Source organism: Equus przewalskii, chromosome 6, assembly GCF_037783145.1.
Source record: "Equus przewalskii isolate Varuska chromosome 6, EquPr2, whole genome shotgun sequence".
In the NCBI taxonomy this organism is placed as follows: domain Eukaryota; kingdom Metazoa; phylum Chordata; class Mammalia; order Perissodactyla; family Equidae; genus Equus; species Equus przewalskii.
The window spans coordinates 72,872,053-72,892,768 of NC_091836.1; the positions used below are offsets into that span (position 1 = coordinate 72,872,053).

Here is a 20,716-nt window from a genome sequence, read left to right on the forward strand (position 1 = left end):
TCTCAGTAGACTTGTGCCTTTGTTTGAAAGCTGTAGTTTTTACCTCTTCCATAATAGAAACACCTAAGCATGAAGAATATCTTTTAAAATCCCCCTTAACAAGTCACCTCTGGGGACTAACAAATGTTTCATTCACCCAGACCCAATGGTTCCTGAAAAGGTTTCTTCAAGATCCCAAATGGACCTAACCTCATTCTGATTTTCCCTAGATTTATAACATGAGAGACATGGGACTCAGACTTTTTGGATCTTGCTCCAAATTGCTAACTTAACCATCCTACCGAGATAATAGCTATAAATTTGCTCAAAACAAATACTCCTATCTAGGGTATGGTGAAAATTCAGAAACACACACATTATCCAGGGTCTAGGCTCTGTTTTGTCTTCTTCTGCCTGGTGTGGTCTTCCCAAACAGTTACATATTCTGTTTGAGTCTTCCTCTCTCCCTCCCTTTTTCCCACTGTCTATTACCCAACGCTTGTGAGGACATAGTCACTGAGGTTGAGGGACACCTGGAAAAGCATACTTAGACCACTTTTGTTCCTACGCTGAGTTCTGGTGAAGATGCTGGCTAAAGATACAATCTCTCAAAGTGTAAAATAATCTCATTGATTGATTGTGGTGGGCATTTCTATTTTTGCAGATATAATTCCATAAGCTTTTAACTTTCATTTCTAACTCTCATAAAGCCTCTGCATCCTTATTTTACAATGAGAAAAATAGAGCTCAGAGTAGTTACATAGTTTGACCAAGATCACATAATAAATGAGTGTCAAGTGTACCACTCCAGACCCAGTGCTCTTGGTGGTATACACCACTGTCTCTGCCAGATAGTGATTGATTGGGATGCCCAACTTTTTTGGATTAAACAGAGATTGTTGCCATGTGATAACAAAGGGAGATATGAAGGGGACTTGCAAATTATATACTAACTTACGGACAGATCTGCATTTGAACCCAGAAGCCCTGCCACTTCACCGGACTGACTAGAATAAGCTACAGCACTAGATTAAGCTCCATGTTGGTTTTCTGGTATCTCTCAGTATAGGCTGTTTTCTCTAAGAAGACATCTTTATTAGTTTCTGCTCATGGGCCTTAATGGAGAACTCACCTGTTCTGCATACTCTTTTGGGGGTGGTGACTCTTTTCAACCAGATTTCAGCTACTCATATTCTGCAGCCCCTTTCAAAAGCCAGTTTCTCTCCTCTGCTTCAGCTATATCCAAGATTCCCCAGTGGTCTTTCACAGAGCAGAGTTCCCTCCTAAGAGATACCTCTCAGCTTTCTCATTCCATTCTCCTGGATCTCATATTTCTGCTCTCGGATTTTCTTTCTTGGGTTGACAGTGGAGGAGTAGAGCTGCCTTGGGGCCCAAGTCTGAAGTGGGAGATGAGGGCCCTGATTGGTTCTTCTTTCCTCTTTTCACTTTCTGCTGCTTTCCCAGGGAATCTTCTGCTTTCACTACCTGCAATTCCCTTGTCTCTTTTTCATTCAGAGCTTTATGAGCTTGAAAAGAACAGAGTTAAGACTGCAAATCATGTGGAGTGGACAGGGAGTTAACCAATCCTCACTCATTTCTGTCCAGTGTGTAAGTTTTCAATAGTATTTCTGAGGGGAAGCACAGATTGTCAGCTTGCTGCTTGGTTGAGGGATGGAAATATGCATTCCCTAAAGGGTAGGAAAAGGAAGAGAAATATTAATTTCCCTTCTTGCCCAACATTCCTTCCTGACTTCCATGCCATCAAATATGTCCCTTAACCCCATGGGCTAGAACTCTTGTGTGCATAGTGCATACTGAAAGGTGAAATTAAGTCATCTTTTTCAAGCCTGATAGCTAGGGTGAGCACATATTGAACTTCAGATTCGATTTTTCTGTTTCCCGAAACACAATCTGACTTGTGAGAACTCCGTATAGCTTTTGGGCCAGGAAATACGGCAACAAGAATTATGTTTTCACACTGATGGAGCCCAACCTTCAACTACAAGTATGGGTTTGAATACATCAATGGTACCCAATGCTCTGTTGGGCCTCAATTACTCCACTCCTTATTGGGAAATACTTATGCCACTCAATGTAACCATGTTGCTCAAGCCCGAAGGGATAAGAATAAAATGGGGTGAGATCTTACTAAGGAATAGTCTCAGGGAAATTTAGACTGTTTTCTAACCTTGGGGTATCTAAATATAAGGCATAGAGCAATATTGCTGGACCAATGTCGGGGGTCAAACTTCCTTTATGGAGGGATTGTGTATGGAGGCAGTCTTCCTTCTTTCTACAGTTTCCCTGGAGGGCACAATGCAAGTAGTGAGTCTTCTCCCCATGTCAGAAGGAAGCTCAGCAATCGTGGATCTCTGGACCTGGAGCCCCCAGTGAGTCCAGCCATTCCTCACAGTGTGTTGCCTTGGCTTCCAGCTTCTTAGAACCTCTGTGAGTCCTACCCCTCTCTGGAAAGGGCAGAGATGTCTGGTACAAAGGGAACCACTCACCATGGTCTCTGCTGTATCTCTGACCGAGCCTGCACATGACCATAAGCAGCTCTGCCTGGCTCCTGGGATTCAGCCTTCAGTAGACACCACAGATTAGCCTATTTAAACACCTCCTAAGGTCTATCCCTTCCCTTCCCCCAAGCATTAATTCTCTCCCTCCTCCTAAACCTCACTGTCTCATACACACACTAGCTTCCTCTGAGATTGGAGACTAGAGCTGGAATCATTAACCCCTAACTTTCCTCTCTCCTCTGTATACACAAATGCAGCAGCAGGGAATTTGAATCATTTCTCAAGAATATGTGTTATTGAGACGGCATGAGTGTGAGTTTATCTGTATGCATGTATTTTTTGTTCATCAGAATGTGTCAATTTCTATTTGAGGGGATATTTTGTGCAATGTGAAAGTTGTTGATAGGTCATGTATGTTAATGTGTGTATCTGAGAGATATGTTAATAAATATGTGTGTAAGGGGCTGGATTTGCTTGTGAATGTGAGTGTGTATAATCTTGTGTGTATGTGCAAGTATCAATAAACATTTGCATTAAATACACATATTTAGTGTGGTAGCATGGCTCTGTGAGTGCAAAGCCCCTTGATACACATGCTTTGCAAAGGCGTATGCTGAGCTCCAAACCTGATGAGATTACATATCAGTGTGCATATATATGAGTATATATGTGCAAAGTGTGTGGAAAGGATGAGCAAATTGATAATCTATTGGTGGTTTAGGAGGTACCAAGGTAGCTATGGTTCTGAGGCTCTCCCACTTTTGAGTGGGTGATTATCTAGAGAGGCAAAAGGACTTCCGGATGGAGATCTTGCCATAGATATTTCTGAAACTTTGTGAGACTGGACAGCCCTTCCCTCTCAACCTGAACAGTTAATGCCTATGCAGAGCTTCTTATCTATCAATCTCTATATAGGGCCCAGCTGATATTCTCTTATTTATTTTTTCTCATCATTCCCCAATGTATGGGTTGTCAAAGGAAGATATAAGGAAGAGGTATTTAAAAACAGAAAGGAAAGATTTATTTGGAAGGAGTGTAAAGCAGTCAGATTTCAGAAATTATGCCTCACAAAATCCAAAAGCCAACATACAGTCACAGGGAAAGAACACAAAAAGTGACGAACATTATTAGGTTTGCATCAAGCTGTTTACGGTGTAGTGAGATCATCGTATTCACAAATTTCGTGATCTAGTTTAAGGTATCATCATAACAAAATTCAGGGATATATCTGATTTTTTTAGGGAGTCCAGGTTTAGAAGAAATAGTTAACATTTTATTATTTTGGTGATAAGGCTGACTTTGTAATTTTGGGTTTATCTCAGGTTGCCTATCATTTTTCTTTACTTGCTTCTTTTAACTGGAGTACATGAAGCACTCAGTATAATGAATGTAGGATAAGCATGAATTTCTTCTTTTTATTTCCACAGAGGAACTTTTGTCCTCAAACAGAATGTGATGTCTAAGGATAGGAACTGAGTTTCCTCATCTCTTGAGTCTTCTGCAGTGCCAAAAGCCATGGTGGCTCCAAGAAGACATATGCATGGCCTCTTGTGGGAGTTCCTTGTTTGACTCATACACTATTTTTCAAGTTAGATGGGCATGGCTTGCTGAAATGAGTGTATAGCAGACAGATCAGTCTTCCCCTAATTGGTCCTCCTACAAGCCCCTCCTGGTTTATTTCTTTCAATAGCTGGTACCTCTGCAGGATGCATTGAGAATTTAGACACCTGGCTCACAGCCGTTCTCTGAACCTCATTTTCCAGTAGAATGTGCAAATATTTCTGGGCAGTATCGAGAGCCCAGTTTAGGTTTGTTACCATAAACTTCTAGCTACATCAATCTGCCAGTTACATTTCGTAGGGTTGCCAGGGCAGAGGCAGAGAAGGATGCTTGGGAAGGAAGTTTTGATGAAGGAAAAGTTTGCTGAGCATATGGACATGAGAATCCTGGGACACTTCAGTTTATCTGTGTAGAAAGCTCATCCACATCCATAGCCTCACAGTCCTTATAACCTCATTTCTGTTGACCTTTGTCTCCACAGTACCTCAGTCAATCATGTATGGACAACATCAGAACCAAGTCACTGCCCAGAGTTAGTCTCTGAATTTTGGAGCATGCCACTCTAACTACATCATCTTATCTTTTTAAGTCTTTTATTCATTCCGTGTTTTCTACATCATCAATTCCTTTTACTTCTCTATATTTTTTCCAATCCTTTAAACTCTCTTTTCTTTGAATGTTCTTTTCTATAAGATTTAGTCCTCATAGTCCATCATTTTAATCATAGTCACGTGAATAATCTGAAAAACTATTTATCCATCATACCTATCTTCTATAACATAATTGTCAGAGAAACATTTACTTACTAGATTACCAGTTTATTTGAAGTAGATATAACTCAGGATAATCCAGTTGGAAGAGATGCATAGGGCAAGCTATGGAGGATGGGCCCAGAACTTCCATGCTCTCTTCAGGTGCCCGACTCTCTGAGCCCCTCCACTTGTTCACCAACCCAGAAGCTCTCTGAACTCTATCCTTTTTAGTTTTTATGGAGGCTTCATTACACTCGTGATTGATTAAATCATCAGCTGATGGCAATGGATTCAACCTCCTGTCGCTGTACCCTCCACAGAGGTTGTTGGGGGTGGGACTGAAAGTTCCAACCCTCTAATCTCATGATTCCTTCCCTTGGCAACCAGCCCCCATCCTTAAGTTTTCAAAGGGCCTTCCAAAAGACAGCTTTATCACTCTTGTAAGGAGAAATCCCAAAGGTTTTAGGAGCTCTGTGTCAGGAATGGGGTGGAAAACCAAAAGTATATTTCTTATTATAAATCACAGCATCACATGGGGTTTCCTCACACTACCAAGTGATTCTTGGACACCAGCTGGGTGTTGCACCATTCAAGTCAATTCTGACACTATCTATCTAGAGATAACATCAGATTCCACAGGGTGAAGACTCAGTCCCACAACTCTTTCCCCTCTCACACACACTTCAGAGGCCAAACAAAAGTCCAGGTGGTTACCTGTACTTATGATTGACTGGCTATAAATCAAAGGTTCCCAATACTCTCTCCTTGGATTTTATTATTTTGCAAGAGTAGCTCAGAGGACTCAGTAGAAACCAGTTTACTCTCTAGATTATCAGTTTCTTAGAAATGGTACATATCAATAGCCAAATGAAGAGTTACAGAGGGTGAGGTCCAAAAGAAAAAAGTTTCTGTCCACATAAAGTTTTGGACCTCACCATGGTGGCCCCTGGAAGCATTCCACTTCCACAACCTGGAAGCTATCCATACCCTCTCCTTTTGGGTTTTTATGCAGGCTTCATTACATACGTATGATTGATTAAATCATTCACCATTGGTGATTGATTCAGCCTCCAGTACCTCTCTCTCTCAGAAAATCAGAGGGCAGGACTGAAATTTCCAGCCCTCTATTCATGGTTGGTTTCTCTGACAAGCAGCCCCTATCCTTAAGTGCTTTCCACAAGTCACCTCATTAACATAAACCCAATAGTGGTAGAAAGGGGCTTGTCTGAACAATAAGACCCACATTTCACTTTTCTGGCTCTGAAGCAATTTCAGGAACTGAAGACAAAAGATCAAATTTTTTATAATATTTTTATAAAATGATGTTTCCATTGCTCTTATTGTTCAGGAAATTCCAAGGGTTTTGGAAGTGTTGTTCTTAAACAAATCCAGTTACTTCTCCAACAAAAATGGATTTATTCTGAGCCAGTCAGGATGGCCTAGGGGTTAAAGTTCAGTGCTCTGACTGCTTCGGTGGCCAGGGTTGATTTCCCGGTCATGTAACTACACCACCCATCTGTCAGTTACCATTCTGTGTTGGCGCCTCACATAGAAGAACTAGAAGGACTTACAACTAGGATATAGAACTATGCACTGGGGGGATGGGAAGAGAAAACAAAAAGAGGAAGATTGGCAACAGATATAAGCCCAGGGTCAATCTTTGCCTGAAAAAAACAATGGGTTTATTCAGGATCTGCAAAGCACTGCAATTCAAGGTCTATCACATGCTAGACCCCAAATAGCAAGAGAGGAGAAACTTTTACAGAGGGGGAAAAAGAAGCTGGATGGCTATTCGAGGTGTAGTGGTGTTTCATTGGCTCAGTTGTGATGGTCTCTCATTGGTGAGCTTCTTGTTTGTCTACAACAGGAAGTCTTTCTTCTTCCTGTTGGGTTCTGCAATCATCAGAGGACATGAGAGCTCCTCTTTTTGGCCTCCCAATTCCAATTTAATGAAGTTTGTGTTTATCAGTTTGACAGGAGCTATGAGCCAGGAGCTGTGGACAAAGACAAAACATATGTGAGAAATCACAATATTGCAACTTCCCTCAAACTCATATGTTAAATTTCTAACCCCCTAGTACTTTAGAATGTCACCTCATTTGAAACAGGGTCATTGCAGATGTAATTAGTTAAGATGAGGTTGTAATGAAGTAGCGTGGGTCCCTAGTCTAATATGACTGGTGTCTTTATAAAAAGGGGAAATTTGGATACAGACATATGCACACAGGGAGAACGTCATGTGGACATGAAGGCAGAGGTCAAGGTAATGTGTCTACAAGACAAGGTTTCCAGCAAACTGCTGAAGATAAGAGAGAGGCGAGGAACAGAAGCTCATTCATAGACAATGGAAGGAACCAACCCTGAGATGCCTTCATCTCTGACTTCTAAGCTGCAGAGTTATGACAACAAATTTCCGGTTATGCTACTCATTTGTGGTACTTTCTTATGACAGCCTTAACAAACTAATACACAATAAATACATTTCTATTCCTTATTCTAAATGTTCATCTTTAAAAAATTACGCTTCACATAAGCCAGTGAATTTTTAAAAATAGTTCTAGTGAAATTATTTAGTTAGACAGAGCCCCTGCGGAACATATTTGCCTCATGTTCCAAATACCCTAGCGGTGGCCTTGTATGTTATTGAAAAAACTATAGAGAAGAAAAGCCCAAACCATAATTAATTGATTTTAAACAGAGAAATGAGTGCCCTTCAAAGACAGAAAAATGCCTTTATGGTGCAAGAACAAATGGATATCTGTATGAAAAGCAAAATGATCCTCAGCTCCTACCTCAATATAAAAAATCTTTGTTTCAGATGTAACATGAACCTAAATTTGAAAGTTAAAATTTTAAAGATACCAAAGGAAAAAATGGGATAATATCATCCTGAACTTGAGGAAAGCAAAGGTTTCTTAGACAGGACACAAAAAGCATTAGTCATAGAAGAAAAAAATTCAACAACTTATCAAAACAAAATAATCTACTACAAAAGATACCATTATGAAAGTGAAAAGGCAAGCCACAGATGAAGAAAATATTCCCAATGCATATATCTGAAAAGCAAGGTCCATCAATGAATAGGAAGACAAACAGGTCATTAAAATGTTAAGCAAGTGATTTAAAGAGGCACTTCACAAATGGAGGTAAATGAATGGCTAATACACATATAAGAAGGTGCCTAACATTGTTATTCAGTAGGGAAATGAAAATTCAAACCACATTATGATACCAAGGCAAACTCATCAGAATAACTAAAATTGAATACATTGACTATACTAAGTATCGGCAAAAATGTGGGTCAATTAGAGCACTCATGCACATCAGGAATCTTTTTAGCAACTTCTAGTACAGTTAAGCATTTTTTGGACCAAGCAGGTCCACTTCAAGATACATACTTCAAAAAAATGATTTATGTTTACAATATAAATGTCAAGGGATGTTTATAGTACCCATAGACAAAACAGGTAAAATGTGGAAACAACTCAAGTATATGTCAATCAGAGATTAGTTAAATTTTGCAATACCTATGCAATAAAAAAATTCTTAGCAAAGAAGAAAAATGAATAAAGAACTCAAAAAAAGTACTTATATGAGAATATATGTATTTATATAAAAGTTATGTATATAATAATTATTAAGTATATATATAGATATATATCATATCTCTCTCTCTATAAGTATTGGAGAACTTTTAGCACCAAGGATAAAGAGTAGGACCTGATGCTTTAAAAGAGAGAAAAGATGACCTGCAAAGGAAAGCCAATTAGTTTAGTTTTCGTCTGCACAGGCCTAGTAATGACAGGTGAGATTTGTTTAATAGTTTCAACAAGCCAAGTTCTACTCAGAAGGTTTTAAAACTATATAGTTACATATTCTCTACAAACCCAGTGAAACAGGTATCAATCACCTCATTTTGCAGGTAGGAGAACCAAAGGCACAGAGAGGTTAAGGTTTTACAGTGTAGACATATAGAACCAGAATTTGATCTCTTATTCACTGTATTAAACTAAACCCTAAACTGTTCAGAGAAGGTTATTTAAAGCCTAACAATTCTATATACAGCCAATTAACAATACATTTTAAGAATAGAAAGGAGATTTTAGACAGGTAGAAAGAAGGAAAATTTATTATTTATACCTCACATCCATTTTTTTCTGAATAAAACTAGATTATGTGCTAGAGCAAAATGAAACAAATATTCAGCAAAGTTCAACAATTATTAACCAAGTAGGAATGGACATTACTCAGGGGCACCAGGTAATGTAATTTCAGGAAAATAATCATTCAACATGCCCCCAAAATGCAAAATATATGAAAGGCTTGCACAAAATATGGCCTCAAAGCAGAAGTAGTTTCAGAAATTCAGAACTCAGGCTCCAGCTCAGACTTAATGAATCAGAATTTTCATTTTAACAAGATCTTAAGGATATTTGTATACTCATTAAACTCTGCAAACATTTAATTACTGTTATGGATAAATAGCAGTATGTCATGAGTGAGATGATGAAGAAACCTTGTCTTTGTCCTGATAGCAGGCAAAATGAAAGAAAATTTGAATTCCAGAGAAAATAGGAAGTTGTCCCAGAAAATCATGGTCCAATATAAATTAAACAGAAATTTGACATAAATATGGGCAATTGAATCAGTGTAAAAGGAAGCAGTCAATTTTACTTTAAGGAATGAATGCCTCCTTTTATAGAGATATGCATTTAGCGATATAGAATAGGTGATTCCTTTTTCTGGTCACACCATGTGTTCAAGATTCTGTGTAGAATAATTTTTATTTAATCATATTTCCATCAAACTTTATTTGCTTTAAAGTTCAAACAATGGAAACATGAATATGTAATACTTAATCATAGCTGCAAGGCCATATGTACATTTATTTATCTTATTCAGGGTAATATTATGCTCTAGGTGACTATTGTTGAGGGTAGAAAAAGAAGAGAAGGGAAGTATAAGGACATTTCTTGCCTGCACCCTATTTAGCAGTGAATAGAATATAAAATTAATCAAGAAAAAAAAGACAATGTTTATATTTATTGAAAAATATTATAAAGATAATAAAATAATTAAAAGGGAGATGGTAAACATATCATTTAGACCTGATTTATTCTAGTGTGGTAAGTCTCCTGGGAATTTCTAGTCCTCCCACCTAGGATCACACTGCTCATGTGATTATATTATCTCCAAGCCCTAAGGGTCTCTGGCAGCAGGGCTGGGTTACATGCTGGGCTCCTTATAGAAGGCAAGGTCCGGGAGCCACCTACATATACACTTGGCTGGGCAGAGAGTGGAAAGAGCAGCTCTCCCTCTGTAGGGAGCCAGGTAAGAGGCTAGGACCAGAAAGAGCAGACCAAGAACAGGGACTGTTGAGAGCTAACCTGGATGCCAAGGGATAGAGCCTGGGAAGGACAAGGGGTGGGGAGGCATGTACTTAGAGGCAAAGGACAGCAAATCAGAAGGGAAAGAGTAGAGATATTAGGAAGAGGGGTTCAGAGTGACAGGCTGAAGCTGAAGGTGGTGGGAATTGTGAGAAATCGTCGAGAAGTTTGTAAAGAAACATTTCTTTCCAGGAGAAAATATTAAAATCAGTCACGTCAAGGAAATGGAGCAAATTGTTGTGATTCTGTGTGGCTCAAATTTGACATTGATTGTATATTTTACTGTTGCTTCAGTCAGCTTTTAAATTTGACAGATTTCTGTATCCCTATTTGCTAGAAATTCAGATCTTTGAGTTTCTTCACTTGGCATCAGATCAACCTTTTTATAGGATCCTTGGTAGTCTGAGCTTTCTAATAGCTCTCAATAGAGATCATTTGTCTTTAGAAAGAAGTGCTTCAACACATCTTGGCACTTGACCATTACAGAACCAGCTGGAAAGAGACAGACCAGGTATATTTTTAAAGTCCAAGGTTTACAGATGAAGAATCTTAGGAAAGATTTATCAACGTCCTGCCTCCTGCCAATGTTGGAGCAGGGACTTCTACTTTCATCTTTATTATTTTCCTGGGCCAGAGAATTGCATTCCAATGTCCACCATTTCCTTCATGACCCAAACCCCGGGACACAGAAATCTATTTAGTGTTATTGCCCCTTTCCCAACTCCCTCACCGTCTATCACACTACAGACCATCACCAAAGAAGCAGCAGGCACATAATCTAGTTTAGGGTCGTTGCAGAAGCATTCTTTGGTCTTGGCCTTCTAATGTATATATACGGTGCTGCCCTTTGTAGTTTACACATGTCTTTTGCAATCAGTTGTATTTAAATTTGATGCAGGCAGTGTTCTGTATCAATATTTTACTTAATGGCTTTAATTTCATCTTATTTAAGAAAGCACTCCCTAAAAAAGTCACAAATGTGTTTCACTTATTTATTCTAATATTACTATAGCTTTTTTTGCCTTGAAATTCTTAATGCAAATACAGAGATGTGTAAAATAGGGTCCTTTTTATATTTTTACAAATCATCAGTCAACTGACCAAACATCATTTACCACATATCAGTTCTTTTTCTAGTGATATAAGATTCCGTTGCCATCATATTCTTTAACATCATTTATACATTTTTTAAAAATAGTATTATCTTCTCAGGATATATATTTTTAAACATTATCTATTACATTTTGTTAATTACAATAGCTTTATATTACATTTTGACATATCACTTTGACTAATCACTTTGTCATTTTCAATATTATAGTAAACAGATTTGCACATTTATAGTACCTAATACATTTTAGGATCCATCTGTCACTATCCATTAAAAACTAATGTGTGTTATTGATTGATAAGGCTTTGAATTTAGGAGTGTTAACGGGAGAATTCACATCTTTTCACTATTGAATATTCATTCCTATCTTCAGGAAAGGATTAAAGGACTTTCTCCATGTTCTTCAGTAAATTTTCACAGACCATCCCTAACTTGCCAAATGCAAACTTTTATTATATTAATATATTGTATAGTTTTGTGTCTATTGTAAATAAGTCCTTATTTTTATAAAATTTCTTCAGTGGTTATTTTCTGTGAACAGGAAAAGCCATAAATTTGTGATCTTGGTCTTTTATTTGGTCACTTTGGTAGATTGTATTAATAGAGTTTCCAGTCTGTTCTTTTGGATTTTTCAGTTAAAAAACCAACTAAATCCTAAATGAAGACAGTGTTATTTCTTTCCAAAGGTAACAGTATCTGCTTTTATTTCCTTGTCTTTTTTCATTTTCTAAGACTCTGTTCTATGAAATGTTGAATAGTAGTTGTGTTAGCAGATGTCCTTATTTCATCAACAATTTCAATAGAAATGCTTTTAATAGGTCACCAGTGAATATGTTTGCTCCAGGTTTCTGAAAGATACCTTTCATTTGGGAATTTATTTTCTTCCTAAATTTTAAAAATTTTGTCATGAATTGCCATTCAATTTTCTGATTTTTTCCTCATTGCTTGAAAAAATCATGCTTTGCCTCCTTTAATCTGTTACTGTATTCATACCATTGATAGATTTCTTATGCTGAATGACTTTTTCATTTATAAGACACGGTCTACTGTGTCAAAATACAATATTCTTTAAGAGCACAGTTGCATCTGGCTTGCTAAAAGTTATTTATAATGTTTGTTTATCTCATCATAAATTATTAGATGAATAACTTTTCATCTTCTTTTTTCCTCTGGTTACAAAACTCATTCTCATTTGTTTGAGAGACATATGTACTCTCTGAAATCTTTTCCCAGTCTTACTGAGATTTAACTGACATGCATCACTGTGGAAGTTTTAGGTGTACCTTCTGTCTTTTTATATGCTCTAGAATAGGACTGCTCAACATCAGCTCTCCTGACATTTTGGGCTGGATAATTCTTTTTTGTTTTTTGCATTTTTGGACTTATGCCTTCTGGCATCCACCTACTAGATGCCAATAGTACTCGCTCCCCAATTGTGACACCACAACTGCCTCCAGGCATTGCCAATTGTCCCTGGGGGGCAAAATTCCCTCTCTTCTGCTCTATTAAAATTCATAAAATGTAAAAATACTTCAGTTTTTTTCACTTTTTTTGATTCTTGGTGGAGTTTTTCCTGTCACTGACATTTCTTCTCTGCTGGATTTGATTTGTTGGGCTAGTTTGGTGACTGGCGCTATCCTAAAAAATTATTCATTTTATATCTGTTGCCAAATATAGTGTTGTACATACTATTGCAATCTATTTAAAGTTTTATTTATCTAGCTATATTTTTGTTTTCTTTCTTACTTCTCATGCAATTAATCATGCTTTGTCTATGATTTTCTTGGCCACTTTTGAAAAAAGTTTACATATTTTCTTTTTAAATAATTAGGTTTGGGTGTATTGTTAACTCATTCATTTCTGCTTTTTGTCTGTGTTAATTGCTTTTTTTGACATTTATTCAAATATTTTCATAGTATCTTATATTAGAAACATAAACAATAATATTCTAGCTCCTTGTTTTCTAATAAATGCATATTCTTCAGGCTGTACATTGCACTCCAATGTCTTGCCCCACAGGTTTTGGTACATGCATTTCTCAATTTATTCACTTCAAAAGATTCTTTTTCTCATTTATATTTTTATGACATAGAGAAGATGCTTAATAAATGGATGGGGCTATTGCTTTGGACCTTTGTTATTATCTATCTATAATAAATGATTACTATTTTTAGGTTAATTTAATAGTCCAGATTATGCACTATGAATATCTGAAAGAGATTATTTTGTTGTTTAAATAAAGAGGTGGTGGAAGTAAAAAGAGATATAGTAGAGGCTGAAGAGAAAACACTTGGTAATTGGGAGTGGTAGTTATTTGAAAGATAAAAGACTACAGTGTAACTCTCAGAGTTCTGATTTAGATAACTGGTTAATTTTTTTTGTGAAAATTATAAGATTTATACAGAATATTTAGGAGTAAGAACAATTATAGAGAAAAATGATCAATTTGATTTTGAACATGCTAAATTTGATATACTGATTAGAAATCCAAATGGCAATGTCCAGCAGGAAGTTCTATCTTTGGGAACCAGGAAACTAGAGTTGGCTTTCAGATATTTATTTAAAATTTCTGTTTAAATAAGTGAAAGATGAAGCTGCAAAAATTGGTACAATAATCTTTTAGACATGAGAATGGGCAAAGAGCGGATTCGTGAAGGATACCATAGCTAAGGTTCTCGGAGCAAAAAAAAGTCAGAGAAAAAAATTGCTCAGTGGTGGGAGAAAAATATTAGAGCCTAATGCCATCCAATACATGGGGAGAGAAGATTTCCAGGAAGAAAGTATCATCAGCATAATACGTAAGTGGTGGATAAATAAGATGTTACTAAAGGAGTCAATTGAATTTGGCAGTTCTATTTTGGTGCTATTTTCCATAGTAGGTGTATCCTTGACATCTGATTTTCTGGATCCTTTGTACACAGAGACTATTAATGATGAGATAGATTCCTTTCCCGAGAAGCCTAAAGAACTTCATATCTGCAGAATTTATATGGAATTCACATCTGAAACTTAGTACTCCACTCCAAAGATGCCACATTGACCATAATGTGTCTCTGTAAGCACACATCTGAGAAACTTTTGTCAGGGATGTTCATCAGACTTGTTTGGAGATTTGTTCTATGCATTCCTCAGCCTTATCGAATGAAGATATTGGGGTCATATTCGCAGGTTTCAACTCTAGCTCTTCTGCTGCCTCACTGCATAATTTGGGGCAAATTGCTTAATCACTTTAAACATGTTTCCACATGAATATATTAGGAATAACAATTTTTTATTCTTGATTGGATAGTCATGATTAATGGATGAGATTATGAGTATGAAGATCATTGCATCTGGCACATGGTATGTGTTAAAGAAATGTTGGCTGTTACGGTTCCTTGTGTTTTAGCAGTAGCCTCTGTGACAATTTATCAAAATGTAATGCTTACTGCTCTGTGTTACAATAATGGCAAGATTTGTCTTTCTGCCTGCCTTCTCCCTCCCTCCCTCCCTTCCTTCCTTCCTTGCTTCCTTTCATCCTTCCTTCTGTCCTTCCTTTTTTCCCTCCTTTCTCCCTTCCTGCTGTCTTTCTTTTCTTCCTTCCTTCCTACCTTCTTTCCTTCCTTCCTTCCTTCCTCACTCCCTCCTTCCCTCCCTCCCTCCCTCTTCACTCTCTCTCAATTTCTCTCTTTATTTCTTTTCTCCATCTTTGTTATATAATATATGGTTTCCCTCAACAATTAGACAGTCCTTTATAAAGACAATCTTGTGTGATTATTTAATTTTGAGTCTTAGTTTCCTCAAATGCAAAACACATAGAAACCTATGTACCTCCTAGCATTGGTGTATGGAAACAATTACATAATGCTATAAATGTCAATAAGACAGGCAACTCTCAACAAATGAGAGTAATACTTATTTCTTGTAGGGTGGTTCTTTAGACCACCTTGTCATCACATATATAAACAGTACACTTGTGTGTCTTGAGGATGTCTTTGGTATCCTGGATATATCCCGGGAAAACCTAATAATATCCATATTTAGAATGTGACTTGATTTTTCAGGGCTTTATTCTGGGATCAAAAATTTATTTCCAAAATTAGTAAAATCCAGATTTCTCATCATATTGTTTAGGTATTATATTGGGGACTCTATAGTCAAAGATGATTTAATTGTGATGTTTGTCGTCACCAAAGATATTACAGATCTAGGAAAAATTTAACGTGGAATTAATCAGGGAATTCTCTCTTCTCAAGAAATGAGAAATGTTGAGAGGTGGAGAAAAGAAGCTTGCAGCTCTAGAAAATTCAGAAAATACTAAAGTTCTTGGAGATTCAGCAATAGTAATACAGTGTATCTCAGGGTGCCAGAAAGATATTCTCAGTGATAAGCTATGTATTCAGTGTCTGTCATATTTAATTATTCACATATCCCTTTCTTCTCAGTCCCTCATTATGTTGGTCCTCAATAACACCAATGCCCAGCCTCTGACCTTCCTCTTGACGGGTATCCCAGGCCTGAAAGAAGCCTTGGTCTGGATCTCCATCCCTTTTTGTCTTCTGTATATTATCGCACTCTCTGGGAACAGCATGATCCTGTTTGTGATTCTCCGTGAGCAGAGCCTCCATGAGCGCCATGTATTATTTTCTTTCTATGCTTTCAGCCACAGATCTGAGCTTGTCCCTGTGCACACTTTCCACTACCCTTGGGGTCTTCTGGTTTGAAGCTCGAGAGATCACCTTAAATGCCTGCATTGCCCAAATGTTCTTTCTCCATGGATTTACTTTCATGGAGTCTGGGGTTCTCCTGGCCATGGCCTTTGATCGTTTTGTGGCTATTTGTGACCCACTGAGATATACCACCATCCTCACCAGTGCCAGGATCGCCCAGATTGGGGTGAGCATGTTGATAAGGGATGTTGCTGTGATGTTACCAGTTGTGCTCTTTGTCAAGAGGCTATCCTTCTGCAGTTCTATGGTTCTTTCACATTCTTACTGCTACCACGTTGACCTCATTCAACTCTCATGCACAGACAACAGAATCAACAGCATCCTTGGTCTGATTGCACTCTTCTCCACGACAGGGTTTGACTGCCCTTGCATCTTGCTCTCCTATGTCCTGATCATCCGCTCTGTGCTCAGCATTGTTTCTTGAGAGGGGCAGCAGAAGGCCTTCAACACTTGCATATCTCACGTCAGTGCTGTTGCCATCTTCTACATCCCTCTCATCAGCTTGTCTCTTGTCCATCGCTACGGCCATTCAGCACCTCCATTTGTCCACACCATCATGGCCAACGTCTTCCTGCTCATCCCTCCTGTACTCAACCCTATCATCTACAGTGTGAAGACTAAGCAAATTCGAAAGGCTATTGTCAAGGTCCTAATTCAGAAGCGTCTCCAAATCTAATCACTGTTATCTCAGTGTAGTGATAAAGCCACTTATGAATGAATGGTTTTGTAGAATGTGGTGATTGTCCCCACAGTGAATAGATATGTCTCCAACAGTCCAAACTATCAACTTATAAGTTTTATATTTGCTTCATTAGTTTTCCTGTCAGGAATTCCTTATTAATACCAACTAAATCATGATGCTGTTTTCAAGATAAAGTTAGATAATATATGTAAACAGCTATTTATATTTGAAAGTAGTCCAAGACCTGAACAAAATATTCATTGAAACTTTATACAATTCTAAAAGTCGAGATTTAATGTAAGAAATTTTGTTACTAAGCCAGTTGTTATTTTCTGAATGATATGCAAAAAGCACTATAATTAGTTGATTTTTTCCCCTTAAAATCTCAATTCTCTTCATACTTCCAAAATAGCCGTACTATAGAGTGAATCCTAAAGTACACATCAGTAATACAATATTGGATCTCACTTAAGTAATTTGGGAAGGGTCAATTCCTACAAGGAGCTCTGTGTTTTTTAAATTTATTTGTCCCGCAGCCCCACTTTCTGGCTTTGTTGTACGTTCTGGCTCAGAAATAAACTCAAGGATATAATTTAGATTATTCTTTTTCTGTTTCTTCCTCTACAGAATGTCACTGGACAATTACAGCTACTTGTACATATGCACCTGCAGTGGTGCAAAGGCCTGTACAAAATCTCAGGGTTGGTATCTTGAGGGCTTCCAGAAACTAGAAAATCATAAATCTTTTCCATGATGGTCCCTACTTAAGACAGACACATTGAGAATCGGAACCTAAAGACTGACTCCAGGTTTATTTGGGATGGAGATGAGGTGAAGGCTGTGTTCTGCAATGTCAGGAATTGTACCTCCTTGAGACTTTCTCTTCTACCTCCTCTAGCCCTGGGAGTTCGAGGCTCAGAAGATAGGATAGGGTAGTCAGTGACTCCAGGATTAGCAGCCTGAGAATCAACATTAAAACACACAATCAGATCCTTAGGGTATAAAGGAGCAACTGTGATGACAGCAGATTGTTTCAGGTGATGTGAGAGTACAGAGGAGGGGTTTCGGGGATGCAGTATGAAATTTTTACCTCTATAAGCCAACATCAAACACAGTACTGGCACATAGTAATTGACGAAGAAATGCTTGTTGAATGTGAGTGGAAAATGCCTTCATACTAATGACACTGTGTTTGGCTCTGTGCCGAGTGGACAATACTGACAAAGCATTCACCTTTTGAATTACTCTAGAACTGAGCCCTAAGAGCATGATTTGACTCTGAGTAACATTTAAAAACCAGGAGAAGCTGACTGGCAAGGGACTACTTTGTTAAGTTCTTTCTGGCCTCTCTTAGTCACTATGTCACATTAGAGGTGTGCATTACTTGAGAGGAGAGAGCCACTATAATGACTCTGTCCATATTACAAATGGGAAATTGAGTCCCTCACTCCAAATGCTCACTTGATAGCTTTTGTAAATGACCATAGACATGCTTGAGTTTAGTTACAAAGTTGATGTTCCGGATCTACTGGTTTTTTAGGTTATAATGAAGGCAATCATCTATTTTCATTGATTCAGAATCCTTTAGGATGCCTGTAACCATGATAGAGCTGCATAGCCTAAGTATTAGTTTTTATATTGGTGCTGGGATTGTAGATAATCAGTGTGCTTATTTCATTCATCTTGTACTAATTAGATTCTCTCATTGCCAATTTCTCTTGTTTTCCTCTCTATTCCATCATCTAACAGAATGTTTCGTGCAAGGTGATTTCTCAATAGATATTTCTTGAATAGAAATTTTAAATGTTCTGAATACTTTATGTTTCTTAGTAAAAAGAAGTGAGTGAGGGAAAAATTTTACTTATATAACAAATTTACCTTATTCGTCGAACAACATCCTTCTTAATTTCTGGGGCAATAATGAAAGGAGCCCTTCTAACTGAGGAGTCTGGAATCCAATTTTGGAGGAAGGAGGCAGAAATGATCCTCCAAATGCGATCTTGTGGTCAGTAGAGGAATTGTTGGGACAATGGTATGGGGCACAGGTACAAATTTTTTTTCATAGCGAACTAGGTTTGGGGATAGAATAGTGAACACTTATGCTATAGTTTATGGAATTTATATTCAAGTAAGAGGATCAGATGATAAATAAGTAATTTAAATAGTTACAGGTTGTGTTGAGATATGGAGGAGATTAAATCTTTTTGCTAAAAGAAAATTTTAGGAGGCAGAATATGGTTGAGGTACGTAGGTTAAGAAGCATCTCGTTGATAATGTGGTATTAGTTGAGATTTGAAGGATAAGAGGGAGACAGAATATCCTAGAAAATGACAATGAGGGGAAGTGGGATGATAAGAGCAAAGCCCTAAGACAGAAAAGAGCTTGATGTGTCTGGAAGTAAAAGAAGGCTAGAAAGGCTGAAGCAGAGGAGAAAGCTGACAAAGGACCAATTGACGCATGTTGAAGAAGCATACTATACTACTCAGCAATAATAGGAAATGAATTACTCACAGCTGCAACAGTGTGGATGAATCTGCAAAACCTTATACTGAGTGAAAGACACCAGACTCAAAAGAATGCATCATTTATTCTTTTACCTATATAAAGCTCTACTGTGAGAGAAATTAATCTATAGTGAAAGAAATCAGGTCAGGGTTTGCCTGGTTGGGGTGGAAAGGTAGTGATTGACAACAAAGAGGCAGGAGAAGTCTTTATAAAGTGATGGAAATGTTCTATATCTTAATTGGGTGGTAGCTACACAGGCATTTACATATGTCAGAACTCATCAAGCTAGATATTAAAATATTTGCACTTTATGGTCACAAGTTATACAGCAATGAAGCTAATTTTAAAAAGAAAAAAAGAGGGGCCAGCCCTGTTGCCAAGTGGTTAAATCTCCATGTGCTCTGCTTTGGCGGCCCAGGTTCGCAGGTTTGGATTCTTGGCGTGGACCTGCATCACTCACCATCCATGCTGTGCAGGCATCCCACATACAAAATAGAGGAAGATTGGCATGGATGGGAGCTCTGGGCTAATCTTCCTCAAGGAAAAAATGAAAAGAAAAAAAAGAGAGAGAGAGATGTACAATCCTTAACTGATTTGCTGATACAGAGATCCTGGTCCCTTATAATTCTAAAATTTTGGAATTATGAAAATGCTCCTTCAGAATATCATTTTGGGGGCACTTTTAGAATCCAATGGCTAGTTCTTTCTTGGGGAAGCAACCATGTTCTTGATTTCTCTTAAAGCACCTTCATCCAATGTCAGTTTTATTAACTCAGTGCTTGAGTTGTAGAACCTTCTTCACTATTGGTTGACTTTGCAAGGAAGCTGGTGAATGAGGATAAAAATACAAATGCAGTGATTGTGATGGATATGTTTGTTGCCTTGTTTGTGGTGATGGTATCACGGGTGTATGCATCTGTCCAAACTCATCAAAATTATGCACTAAATATGTGCAACATTCTCTGTGCTAAGAAGACCTCGATAAAGTTGAAAAATAAGAAAAAATAAAGGAAACGTACTTTTATGAAATTAACAATTTTTTACTTTAGAAGGAAATTGAATATTAAGAAATATGATTAAAATTTCTAGTGACTTTCTCACTGCCTTTAACTGTGCATAATCTATCTTCAGAAGAAAATTTTCTTCCTCATTCTTTTCCAAAACTTCTTCATTCTGAAATCCATTGTCATCAGGGAATCAGCAAAGTTTTTAAAGAGAGACCCACACTCAGCAAACATAATCCTCATTGTTAGTTTTGAAAAGCTGTGATTCTGGCTGAAATTTTACACCTAGATTCTCAAACTTTTCTGGAATTTACTTTATTCCAGAGTCCCTCATCCTTTCAGACTGCCAACTGCACTCCCCTAGGTTTTGGCACTGAAAATTCCTTTACTGTACACTTTTCTTGTTGTTTCAATTACTTTTTTCTCATACCAAAATTAAACTTCCTTAATTGAGAATAATTTTTAAAAATACATAAATGTACGAAAAATAAAACTAAAATACCACAAA

The 20,716-nt window shown here is 37.5% G+C and overlaps 1 protein-coding gene across 1 annotated transcript; it reads left to right on the top strand.

Annotated features, from left to right (window-relative positions):
- The first annotated feature begins 15,741 nt into the window (after positions 1 to 15,741).
- On the top strand, positions 15,742 to 16,693 carry LOC103553902 (olfactory receptor 51F2-like). Its single transcript, XM_008524664.2, is given in 2 exon segments — positions 15,742 to 15,918; positions 15,920 to 16,693. Coding segments are annotated over 2 exon segments (951 nt in total).
- The last annotated feature ends 4,023 nt before the right edge of the window (positions 16,694 to 20,716 follow it).